Source organism: Callospermophilus lateralis, chromosome 20 (assembly GCF_048772815.1).
Source record: "Callospermophilus lateralis isolate mCalLat2 chromosome 20, mCalLat2.hap1, whole genome shotgun sequence".
NCBI lineage: Eukaryota > Metazoa > Chordata > Mammalia > Rodentia > Sciuridae > Callospermophilus > Callospermophilus lateralis.
The window spans coordinates 21,004,438-21,016,430 of NC_135324.1; the positions used below are offsets into that span (position 1 = coordinate 21,004,438).

The following is an 11,993-nucleotide window of genomic DNA, read 5'->3' on the forward strand; positions in this document are numbered from 1 at the left end:
TGTTTGCCTTCTGATGCTTAGAGCTCGAGATCTCCTTTTCCCTGACGCAGTTTCTCGGCTGGTCCAGGGGGATGAAGGTGGACTTGAGCTTCAGGGAGCACTGAAGCCCACAGGGCACCCAGCGCCGGGCCAGCTGCTCGGTGAGTTGCCAACGCTGGTCTCCTGTTCTTGTGCAGCCTCCATAGTGATCGGGAAGTGGTGGTGTGAGATGGAGCCCTGCCTGGAGGGGGAGGAGTGCAAGACGCTCCCCGACAACTCGGGGTGGATGTGCGCCACCGGCAACAAGATCAAGACCACAAGGGTGAGTGCTCGCGTCTCCGCGTCCCCTGCGCGTGGCGTCCCCTGCGTGTGGCGTCTGCACTCTGCCTGGTGTTGTGCAGACAGCACCCAGAGGAGCTTTGGGAGTGAAGGAGGGGTGTCCCTAAGAGAAAACATACTCGGCCAGGATCAAGGAGCCGGAGACTGAGCCTGGCCTGTCCACACTGAGCTGTCCCGTGTTTCTGTTGCGGGCTCCTAAGCAAAGCCAGGTGGCCCCAGCCAGAGGGAAGAGGAGCAGAGAGCTAAGTGCTCGCTCATCCATTCAACGTCTGGGGTGCTCAGAATGTTAATCAAGTAAGTGCCTCTCCCCTTCTATCCAGACAGTCGGCCGCAAAGGTCTGCCTCCGAGTGCAGTCATTTCTTAAAGACTCTTGAAAGCAATTCTTTGATGATCTCTTAGAAAAGTTAAAAAGGTTTTTGCAAAGTGAATGATCTTCCTTGACTTTCCTGGCTAAATCAGGAGTGATCTTCAAAACACACAACCACTGTAGGGCGAGGCTATTCGACCCGCAAGAATCGGTGCCAAGAGGCTGGGCAAGAGGGGAGAGGCCCCGTTAGGCTAGTGCTTACCACAGGGACTGGCCATCTAGAATCCTAAAGGAGGTGGGGTGGGAGGAGCATGGGACACTTAGAACACTTCACCACAGAGCGCACGCGACACTCCAACAACCAGGAGGACACATGTGCACGTGCCCTGACATGCAGGGTGTGTGAGCATATTCTAATTTGTTGGGGCATTTTTTAAAGCAAGCTCCACCAGCTTCAAATCACAGTATGTGGAACTTTTAGTTTGCCAAAAAGCTGAGTGAAATTTAAAAGAACGTCTCTGATGCCAACCGCTGTATCATTAATCTCCATGAACTTCTTGGTATCATCTGTTCAATAAATCAAATTGGTTTGTGCAGCTTTGTGATGCAGAATACAAAAATAACGGCACGCAGTGCTCTATGGAGGCTCATCCCTTCACATATGAGATAATGGAGACACCGCGTGGAATTCAGTTGCTGGCACTGACCACGCGGTCCGGTGAGCAGCCACCTCTCCCTGCCTGTGGCTGGTGGGATTTCTGAGCCTCCCAGCGTGCTAAGGTGCATCTGCCTGCACCTGTGTGGCCCAGGAGGACTGGCGTGTCTCGTTTTGCTGGAAGACCTGCAGAAGATCACCGGGAACCCAGCCTGGCTGTGCCCGCCCCCTGCAGATCCCACTCTGGATCAGCTGCTGGGAGTCTGGTTTCCTTTTGGTGGTGTTTTGCCTGGAGAAGATTTTACCAAATAGTTTGCAGATTCCTCACAAATCAGTTGGTTTCCAGATGCACAGGATCCTGGCCTTATTCCTGGGATCCCATTCCCTTGTTGTAAACAGGTTCCTGGTGTGTTTTCTGCAGAATCTCTCTTTTCCATTCCAGTTGATGACCGGTCGCCGTATCCACGGCAAGTCATGCTCCAAGGGTGTCTCCAGACACCATCGCCCTGAAGACAAGCCAGGCCCCTCAGGGCGTTTCAGGATTTACTGGGGAGACCAAGCAGGAGACCGTCTGGAAGATAGAGGAGAAACTCAGGAACAAACAGGAGCAAACCAAAAAATGGGGAAAAAATCCAGAAAGCGCTCCTGCTGCTTTTGTTTGTCTGTTTGTGTGTTTGTTGTGACCACGTGACTTCCTTTCACTTGGCCTCTGTAGAGGGGATCTTAAAACCATCGGGGTGTCACAAAGGCACCCTGGACGGTTCCCAGCACCCCAGGGGTGCTGTGCAGAGTCTGATCCCAGGGCGGAGGATGCAGCACCCGCTCCTACCACCCTAGGTGGGCCTCGTGCCACCCTAGGTGGGTCTCGTGCCACCCAGGGCGTGCAGGAACTCCGTCGGGTCCGAGGGTCTGAACCGAGCAGATGTGCCTGTCCTGAGGCGCGCATCCATTCCACGTAGAGCAATAAGAGACCGCTCTGCAGCCCTGGGAGCGACTGCCATCCAGCGAGAGTCCTCAGGTCCACCTCTAGACAGGAAAAGGGGACCCTGGGACACGTGTGCCTCTTTACCCTGAGGGACCTCCAGCGCTGTGGCCATTTTCCCCTGACCTTCCCAAGAGGTTCAGGATGAAGTTCAGAGTTGTAAGCACTGAGGCACCGACTGAGTCTGGATATCACGCGTGAGAGCCACGGATTCTGCGCGTGCCAGGTCAACGGAGGCCTGACGTGCGGGAGAGCAGGTTGACGTTGACCTCTCTGGACCACTGCTCCTACACGTAAGGTTGATGCCGAAAGCAGGTTCAAGAGGGGACAAAGAACAGCAAAGACAGGGTTGAGGAGGACACCAGGTCATTCAAATGGTGGCAGAGTTCTCTTGCAGGATGGTGTTTGTAAAGTCCCTCCCGTGTAGGAACGATTGCCTGAAAGCTGCCTGGGACTTTCAAACCTTCCTACTTGGAGGCTCACTTCCCAAATAACCACCCAACACAGACTCTCAGAAGCCTTGGAAATGGGGAAAAGCCAAAGATGGCCCAATTTCCATGCTCCGGTCTTTACGCAGGAGGAGAGTAAAGACTCAGTGTTTCGTCTGAACCATCAGCTGCCCCCGAGTAGGGACTCAGGGAAAGCCATCAGGACTTTGGATCTGGGTGGCAGTAGAGCACAGGGAGGGACAGGGGCTGCGGAGGGGGACGTAGGCAAGGTGTCACGTCCCAGGAAGAGAGGAGGCCCTCCACGCGGTGCACAGGAAGGAGCCGGCGTTCACTGACCTTCCCAAGATGTCTGCAGAGAACAGAGCGGGCAGCCCGCAGGCTGGGCAGGAGCGAGCACATGGGCAAAGTGTCCCACCGGATGGCAGCCCTGTTCCTGCTCAGTCCTGTTCAGTCCCTGCTTGGGCGGCCTCATCACGCTGTGCTGCGCTACGCAGCAGCAAGACGGGCCTAGCGTGGACGGGAGATGTTTTCCCGTGGGCCTAGATACCCAGTGCCCTTTCTTCTCTTTAGAGTGACCTAACAAACAAGTAGAGCAGAAGAACAGCCGGGCAGGCCACTTCCGTGTGCTCAGCAGGGTGCCTGCGCCTCGTGCCTGGGGGACAAGGGCTTGCGATAAAGACAGGCCTCCTCAGAGGAGAGGGGACAGGAAGGGGCTGAAACGAGGAGAAGGCCCAAGTCACTTGCAAAGAAACTCAGCACCTTAAAGCAGCAGAACTCAATCAGGTGACACCCCCGGGAGGGTCAGTCTGGTATGTGACTGTCTCTCAGACCCGTGAGAAAGCGGGCAGCTAGTGCACAGCCTGAACTCAAGTCAAGCTCAGTGCCCGCTGACCACAGGGCTGTCCTGTCTCCCGTGACCCTGTCTGTGCAACCCAACTTGTTGCTCTGTCCACACTCTCTCCGGCCTCCCCGCGACGGGGAGTGTGAGCTCACAACCTCTGACCACACAGTGTGTGCCTGTCTGACTGAAGGGCAAAGTACCAGCTTTGACAGGTGCAGACCTTCTCTCCGGTTCTTCTCCCAGGTCAAGGGTGACCCGGGAGCCCGCGACCCCTCATCCCGACCTCCAGCCCACGTTGCATGGAATGCCTTTAGAAAGAGAGGCAGGTCTTTAAAGGAACCCTATCAGTGGTGATCAAGAAGGATCAGGAATTGAAGAACACGGGAGAGATGTTAAAAGACACGGAGGATACGGAAAGATTCAGAGGATAAAGCAGTTCACAGGGCTGCAGTCTGTCCCGGGGGGGAGTGAAGTCTAGCCACTCAAGCTCTGCTCCCTGAACTCCAGGCATGGACGTCTCAGGGGTGTGCTGGGGGTGTGACCCGCAGGGCAGGGCGGAGGGCCTGGGCCAGGGAGAAAAGAGGCAACTTCAGCTCACCTTTGGAAACGGCATTTCCTCTCTCCTTTGGATAAAGAGAAGACAGTGTTCACCCCAGGTGGTAGAGACCGCAGGAGAAGAGGAAGCCACCGCGGAGGACCCGCTATCGAAAAGGAGAAGCTGAGAAGACGGATGTGTGGACACCCCCCTGCCTTCGGCTCCTGGCCAGCCACTTTCCCACTCCTGGACCCAGAACAGCGTCTGACACTGTAAAGGATGAAGGATAGGGCTGGGGTGTGGCTCAGAGGTGGAGCGCTTGCCTAGCGCATGAGAGGCCCTGGGTCCCATCCTGAGCACCACATAAAGATAAATAAATAAAATGAAGTATTGACAACCACAGCTAAAACATAAATATTAAAAAAAGAAGAATCAGGAATGATGAGCCTAGAACCGTGGCGAAGAGGCCTCAGCCCAGTTAGGGTCGGCATGTGCGTGCCCAGCCAGGGGTCCCTAGTGCACGAGGGCGTCTGCACCGTTGAGCCGTTGGCTCCCTACTGGGGTAGCTCGGTGGCATTTGCAGGGACAGGAGTCTGCTCTCATGCCCTTTGTACTGTGCCACTGAGGGACAGTTCCTAGCCTTACAGGGATCCCCTGTGTTCCTACTGTCCCTCCTGCCACCCCTCAAGGACAGCAGTGGGCCAGGTGACCAGTTCAGATTGTCAGCACAGAAGTGCAGACGGTGTAATTCGCAGCTCCCAGGACAAAATGGAAACGCAGGCTCTTGCTCAGAAATGACTCGTGACTCCAAGACAGCAAGAGCAGGACAGGGTCCCGGGCAGCAAGATGGCCTTCCCCACTGCGAAGGCCGACCCGGGTAGACTGAGCCGCGCGTCTCTCCTCGGCTGTGACAAAAAGTGGGTTTCATGCGTAGAGGGGACACAGGGCCTGTCCCCGGCTGTGCTGACTCCAGGACCCAGCTCTCCCGAGTTAGGATGTGAGGCCTCGGGCCACCTGAGGGGCCTTAGAGGCCCGGGGGTCCTTGTTTTCCGCTGGTTTCATTCCTGTCCTCGAGTTGTACCTTCCTCCCTGAAACGTCTTCTCTCTCTGGTTTCAGATTCACCCAAGAACCTAACAGAAGCCGTGGTTGTCGAGAAGGAAAACCGAGCTGTGGAACACGCATCCGAGAATTTACACGTCTTACACACTCACAAGCCAAATGGAGTCCCTCCGCGCACTCTGGCGGTCAGAGAGGGGCGGTGCGCGGTGGAGCGTCCCTAGCCAGGGGACTGTGCCCTGGCAGCACCGTGGAGAGCGCTTCGGAAAGGCCTCCTCCGCCCAGCGTTTCCGGATCAGGAAGAATGGCCGCCTCTCTCCCGGCTGGGATCTACAGTGACTTTGTACCATTTGAGATATAGGTGTACATAGATATATGATATTTTGAAATATTCTATATTCTCTTGGAGAAAGGAGCAGTACCCAGTGTGGGACGGCCCTGTGCCCCTTTGAGTCCCCCATGTCTGTCGATTCTGTTTGGTCTGTCGTTTCTTTTTTCCACTGGTGAGGAAGACGTGCCCTTTTTGAGGATCCAGCGTAGCAGTGACCCTGGGAGGCGGCTGCAGGTGGACTCCGGGAGTCCGGGGCTCGAGGCCGCCCTGAGTTGGAGGCCTCCTCCCTTTCTGCCGGACGGCTGAGGCCGCGCAGCGCCCTGTCCTCTTGCCCTCCGCCCTGTGCAATCTTAGCATGCAAGCTTGGCGTCCGTAACCTATTTATATCCAGCTGATACATGATAACCATTCTAACCTCTCCAGGAGACCGTTTCTAGAACTACTAGCTTTTCCACTGATGGGAAACGGAGGACTCTCGCGGGCTGCTCCACCTGCTGTTAAAACTGGCAGAGTGCGGGTAGGACGTAGAGCCCTGGACTCACGGGTCCTGTACTCCAGCGTCCGGGGGCTTCCTGTCGATGTCCAGCCTGCAGGAGCGCTCTGTGGTGCCACCCGCGGTCCGGCATCGCGGACCACCGGGGCCGTGGCGGGAGGCGGCACTGGGCGCCTCCTCCTGTGTCCGGGTTGCTTTTCCCTGGAGTGTCCAGACCTCCTCCGTGGGCGAGGTGGGAGGGCTGCGTGCGAGCGGCTGGGCCCCTGAGTGACCTGTGTGACCAGTGCTGGGCAGCCCAATTAAAGTGGTAGAGAACTTCTTTCTACACCTGCTGTGCTCTCTGATGTTTGTTGTCACTGAACGAGCCTTAACCAGGCCCAGAGGCGCCCTGCTCCGGCGCGCGCCACACCGGACTCCTGTCTCTCCTTCCGTCTCGCCTTCCGTCTCGCCTTCCGTCGCACCTCGGATCTCCTCGGCCTCCTCACCCAGGGAGATGGGAAGTCAGATCACAGGGAACTTCCACAGGGGCCACTGGGTGGTACACAGGGGCTCGCCCCCCCAAAGGGAGTACTGTCCGTGCCTTTTGGAGACTTGGCCCGCTGATGCCCGGGGAGGGGGTTCACGTAAGTTCTGACTTCCCTGTGAAAGTCACCGTGGTGCTTTACACTCCTCTCACCGGGGGCCAGCCTCGCGCAAGTGTGTCTGCCTGTCTCCCCCAAACCTCCTCTCTGGGGTGTGCTGGTAGGGCCTCTGAGGAGAGCGCCAGGGCAGCAGGTCCCAGGGTCTGACTGGTTAAGAGGAAACCCCAGTCAAACTGGAGAGGAGGGCTGGGGCTGTAGCTCTGTGGTAGGGCACTTGCCTAGGACACTTGAGGCCCTGGGTTCGATCCTCAGCACCACATAAAAATCAGTAAATAAAATAAAGTCATTGTGTCCATCTACAACTAAAAAAAAAAATTTTTTTTTAATTGAGAGGAGACTTCATCTTTAACAAAATAGCCTAAATAGAATGTGCCAACACTCCAGCCAAGAAAATGGAGCCTGCGTCTTGAAGCCTATTAAGGCACCCAGAGATGGAGCCAGGATCCCAATGGCAAGAGCTAGGCCTCCCAAACTTCCACGAGTATTTATCGAAGGCGTCTGTGTTGGTCAGCTTTCTGTTGCTGTGACAAAACAGTATGAGAAAAACAGCTTAAAAGAAGGAAAGGTTGGTTCTGGCTCAGAGGCCTCAGTCTGTGGTCACTGGGCTCCAAGGCTTCTGGGCCTTTGGTAGGCACAGCACTTGGGCAGGGAGCACGTGGTGGGGCAGAGGTGCCCACCTCCTGGAGGTCTGGAAGCAGAGAGAGAGGAAGGAGCTGGGGTCCCAACACTGCCTTCCCGGGGCTGCCCCAGCCACCCATGTCCTCCCACGGGGCCCGCCTCCTGCAGTTTCCACCAGCCGGGGCCAGCCTTCCGCACATGAGCCTCCGGGGGAATGTTCTGGATCCAGACAGTAGCCTGAGCTTCACAGAAGCCAACCGGGATTTCCTGACTCTACAGTCCAGATCCGCAGTCCAAGAATCACGTTAGAAATAACCTCGCACCTGAAAATGGACACCGTCAACCCAAAGGGTCTTCTCAAACAGGGCATCTCAAAATGCGAAGGCGAAAAATCTTCCACAATCCAACACGTCTGGGAGATATTTTTAACAGAACTATTTGCTGGGGAAGTGACAGAGCGTTTCGTACACCAAGAGGAGTTGTCTCTCCAAGGACGGGGTGAGCAGGAGGGTGGGGGGAGGCCCCTGGGGTCCGGGGGTGAGGGGCCGCCCGGCTCGTGGGAGCACACGCCGCGTGCGGGGGAATCACGGGGTTTATTGTAGGTGAGCCCAGGATCCGCTTGGCCGTGTCTTCAATCTAGATGTTCACGGGAAGTTTTCTGGCGTCCCTGAAATCAGATGAGGGAACTCGATGTGACAATGCTGCGAGGACCGTCCCCTCCCGAGTTCTCTGGACGTGTGACGTTTACCATGAGGTCAGTGCCCCCGGAACCTTCTTCCAGTGGAAATCCACTGAGAAGGCTCCTCAGACGGTGCAGGGGCAGATGCTTCTCGAAACTCAGGAGCCCCGTGCTCACAGCCTTCCGGGTCTGCTCCAGAGGCTGAGTCCAGCAAGGAGCCGTCTGAGGTCCCCTTCTGTCACCTCTCTTCCCGCCGATCAGCTCACGCACTAGCCTCCCTTGAAAAGACCCCCGGGAAGGGAACGGGGAAAGACCCCTGCAGAGTCAGGAAGGGAGCTGAGTGAGGCAGAGACTAGAGACTAGAGCCGTTCCTTAAGGGGATTTGGGGAGTAATTAAGGAGACAGCCGTCAGCGGAGCCCACTCGGGTCCCTGAGAAGCGGTCACGTGAAGGCCCTCCACCTGGGTCCCCGCCTTGGTCTGCAGTAGTAAAGGGGTGAGGAGCTCGGGGGACAGGCTGCCGCAGTTGAGCCCAGACCCGAGTCTGGTCTACTGCCCGGTTCTTCAGAAAAAGTCCCCTTCTCACACAGCCACTTGTCACAAATGGGCCGAGCTGCCCTGGCGCTGCAGCGAGCAGTGGGATGGCTGCCCAGCTCTGCCCCTGAGGGGTGTGCTCTCTGGCTTCATGGACCAGTGGCCTCCTGGAGGGAGGGGAGCCTCTCAGGGTGAGTCCTGGGTCCCGTCCTAACCCCACGCTGAGCGGCTGTACGTCAGCCTCGTCAGAGCCCTGAGGCTGCACGCCGGCCATCTGTAGGCGACCCACGACCCAAGTGGCCGAGCCACCCGGCAGGCTCACATGCATCCCCGATGACCTCCAGGCTGGGGGACACAGGTTCCAGGCCTGGAGAAGGCCCTGGGGTCAGGATGGGGGGCTTTGAGTATTAAAGGTCTGCATTTAGAGAGGAATCCAGTCAGTTCCTAAGTGAACAATGGAAAGTGGAAAATCAGACCTAACCTGTGTGCCCAGTGGAGGGGGAGGAGGGCAGACACGAGGCCCTCCCCGTAAACCCTTTCCCAGTCACACGGGCCCCGAGGGAAACAGGCAGATCCTCACCCGCTCCCAACCACGGGTCCTGAAGGGAGGAGGCAAACAGGAGGCCCACTGTCGAAACGATGGGGCTCTGGGACAGAGTGTCCCCAATGTTTTACAGCGGCTTTCCCGCGTTAAGGTTCTAACCTGCACAGCGCGCCTCCCGACTGTCCATCTGCAAGTCCTCACTCTCTCGTCACCTGACCACCGTCCCCGTACCCTGCGAATCCCAGACTCCTTAGGGAACCAGTGGCCATTTTCCACCCAGAAAGCGAGCCCCTCTGATGCCTGTCTCCACTGCTGAATAAAAGGCAGAGGTGGCCGGGGTCTGCTCCCCTCCCGTTATCTGCACTTTCATTATCCTGCCGAAACCGTTTGGGTTTTTTTGCTTACACTAAGCACAGGTGGCACTGAGAGCTGAGCACATTCCAGTCCAACAGAAGTGGGCACTCCCTGGGCGACTGTCCTCAGGAGGCTGCTACGCCCTGCCGGCAGGGGCCATGCTGACCCCAGAGCTGTGGCAGGGCTCTGGACGGTGGCTCTGACAGCCTGTTCCCTTGCTGGTGGGATGGGAGTGGAAACAGAGCTGCTGTCCAGGCCGTTCAAGCCTGTAGAGTCCGAGGGGCAAGGCGGGGTGTCCGGGCCGCCTGGTCAAGACGTAGGTAGTCTACACTGCTCTGCAAGTGCGTCACCAGTGGGAACAGGTCCCCTTCCCCAACGATGGCGGCTGCTGTTTCTTCCGAATAAGCAGGTCACACCCGAGGCCAGCCTCTGCACCTCTCATTAGCCAGTCCGTCACTGCCAGAGCCGAGGGACGTGGCCTGCAGTCGGAGGACTCTGTGGTAACCAGCCTCCCTTTGCTGTGACGATGGTGGAGAGACTCAGGAGGTGTCTGATCCCATGTGACCACAGCTGCAGGCAGGAAGGAGCCGGAAGTCCCAGCGCAGGCAGCAGACGGAAGCAGATCAGGGAACTGAGCGCTGGGCTAGCAGGAGCGGACTCAGAGAGGAACAGTGGTCAGTTACAGCGGCCCAGCCAGAGACCCCTCAGCCGCCTTACTCCACGTCAGAGTGCACTGGCGTCTACTCGGGGGGAGGTTTTCAGAGGCAGCAGAACGTGAGTGGTGGGATATTCCGTTCCTGAAAACCTACCAGGCAAGATCCGGCCACCAGGTGCTTCTGACCTCAGTGCTGCCCCAGGACCATGCCCCCAGCAGGCCGTCAGCCCTGCCTGCACCACCGCGAACGTCGTTACTCTGTGGCGGGAAAGCCAGCTCACGGGAGCAAGCCCTGCTCACCAGTGGCAGAGTCTCCCAGCACCCAACAGCTCTGTCAGGGTGCTGGCCCCCAATTACCCCGAGGAGCCAGCCAGCTCTGTGTGCTAAACCATGTCCCCTGTCGGGGACCTCCCACCCCTGATCCAGCCCATTGCCCCAGTGCAGCGACTGCCACCCTACAAGACCCACTGCCCCTTGCAGTAACCAGCGTTTTCTGACGTCACTTATTCTCCTGAAATTAAAGTCACAAAGCAGAACCTGCGTAATTTAGAAAAATCAACATGATGTTTTAAGTGTGTATCGAGGCAAAGGAGGAAAATCCGCCCCTAAACGTATTTACTTGGATTTCTAAATACCCTGGCGTCCCGTGCCGGGAAGATGACGCGAAGGTCTGCACACACACCGATAGTGAGCACGTTTTAGGTAGAAGTGCAATCCACCCCGTTGACAGGTCACACACTTTGAAGCACAGTGGACACGGGGGTGTATGTGTGTGACCCAAGAGTCCCAATGGGTCCATAAGGTCCACAGTGAGTCTCCATGGCCGGCTCATGCCTGCTCACGGACTCCTCCTAGAATCGCCGCGGACTCTTAGGTGGATTGGGAACACAGCCGTGCGCTGTCCCCCGCGTAGCAGGCAGCGACTCTCCGGGCTGTGGTGTCCGTCAGTCTGTGAAGGGATGAGGTGGAACGCAGCCCGTCCCGGCCGCCTTCTCCCAGGTGGGTGGGGGATGCCCGGATGAGCCGCGCCGTGGAGACGGCAGCCCGCCATTGCCAGGGGCTGAGAGGAAGGGGAGGGCGACGGGCAGGGTCTCCTGACCACACCGGAGCCCCAGCCACGCAGACCTTCCGGGAGACGTCACCGTGTTCACTGTGTCCCCGTCCGTGTCAGGACTCCCTTTCAAGGTGAGTCGTTTGCGGCTCACATCATTAAGACGGCTTTTCCCTGGGGGCGCGTGCTGTGGGACATGAAGATCCAGCAGGACAAGGCGCAGTGTGGGAAGCACAGCACGTGGTACACGTCTTTCCCACCCGCCACTCAGTGGAAGCCCCCGTGGTCGGTGTGACGAGGGAAAGTCCCCGCACCGAGTCCCACGTGACCCTCACGGGTCAGTTGGGAACCCCAGCCACCAGGACAAACAGACCCAGGCTTCACCCCGGGACTCTCTGAACGTTGGCCAGCCGTGGCCACCTAGCACCACAAGGGGACCACCTAGAGGACATGCCTAGTGGCGTCACCAGCCCCTGCCCTGCCCCTCGCCTCCACCCTGGCTGGTGGCCACCGACTCCTGCTGTGGCTCCTCAGTGGCCGTGAGTCCCCCAGGTCGGCCCTTGAGGTTCAGGTGCCTGTCGGGAAGGGCTGTCCATGGTGCCCCCAGGTGGAGGGCGCTGTCCCTCAGAGCTGTCCCTTGGTGCTGTCCCTCAGAGCTGTCCCTGGGCGCTGTTCCTCAGAGCTGTCCCTGGGCGCTGTCCCTCAGAGCTGTCCCTCGGCGCTGTTCCTCAGAGCTGTCCCTGGGCGCTGTCCCTCAGAGCTGTCCCTCGGCGCTGTTCCTCAGAGCTGTCCCTGGGCGCTGTCCCTCAGAGCTGTCCCTCGGCGCTGTCCCTCAGAGCTGTCCCTCGGCGCTGTCCCTCAGAGCTGTCCCTCGGCGCTGTCCCTCGGCGCTGTCCCTCAGCGCTGTTCCTCAGAGCTGTCCCTCAGAGCTGTCCCTCGGCGCTGTCCCT

At 58.1% G+C, this 11,993-nt stretch overlaps 1 protein-coding gene across 2 annotated transcripts in view; it reads left to right on the forward strand.

Moving 5' to 3' along the window:
• The window catches only part of LOC143638410 (chemokine-like protein TAFA-1), a 416,601-nt gene extending 411,378 nt beyond the window's left edge, over positions 1 to 5,223 (forward strand). For both annotated transcript variants that reach the window (XM_077106255.1, XM_077106256.1), the window contains exons 3-4: positions 177 to 301; positions 5,206 to 5,223. In XM_077106255.1, coding sequence (XP_076962370.1) covers positions 177 to 301; positions 5,206 to 5,223 — 143 coding nt within the window. The remainder of the gene's footprint in view (positions 1 to 176; positions 302 to 5,205) is intronic.
• The last annotated feature ends 6,770 nt before the right edge of the window (positions 5,224 to 11,993 follow it).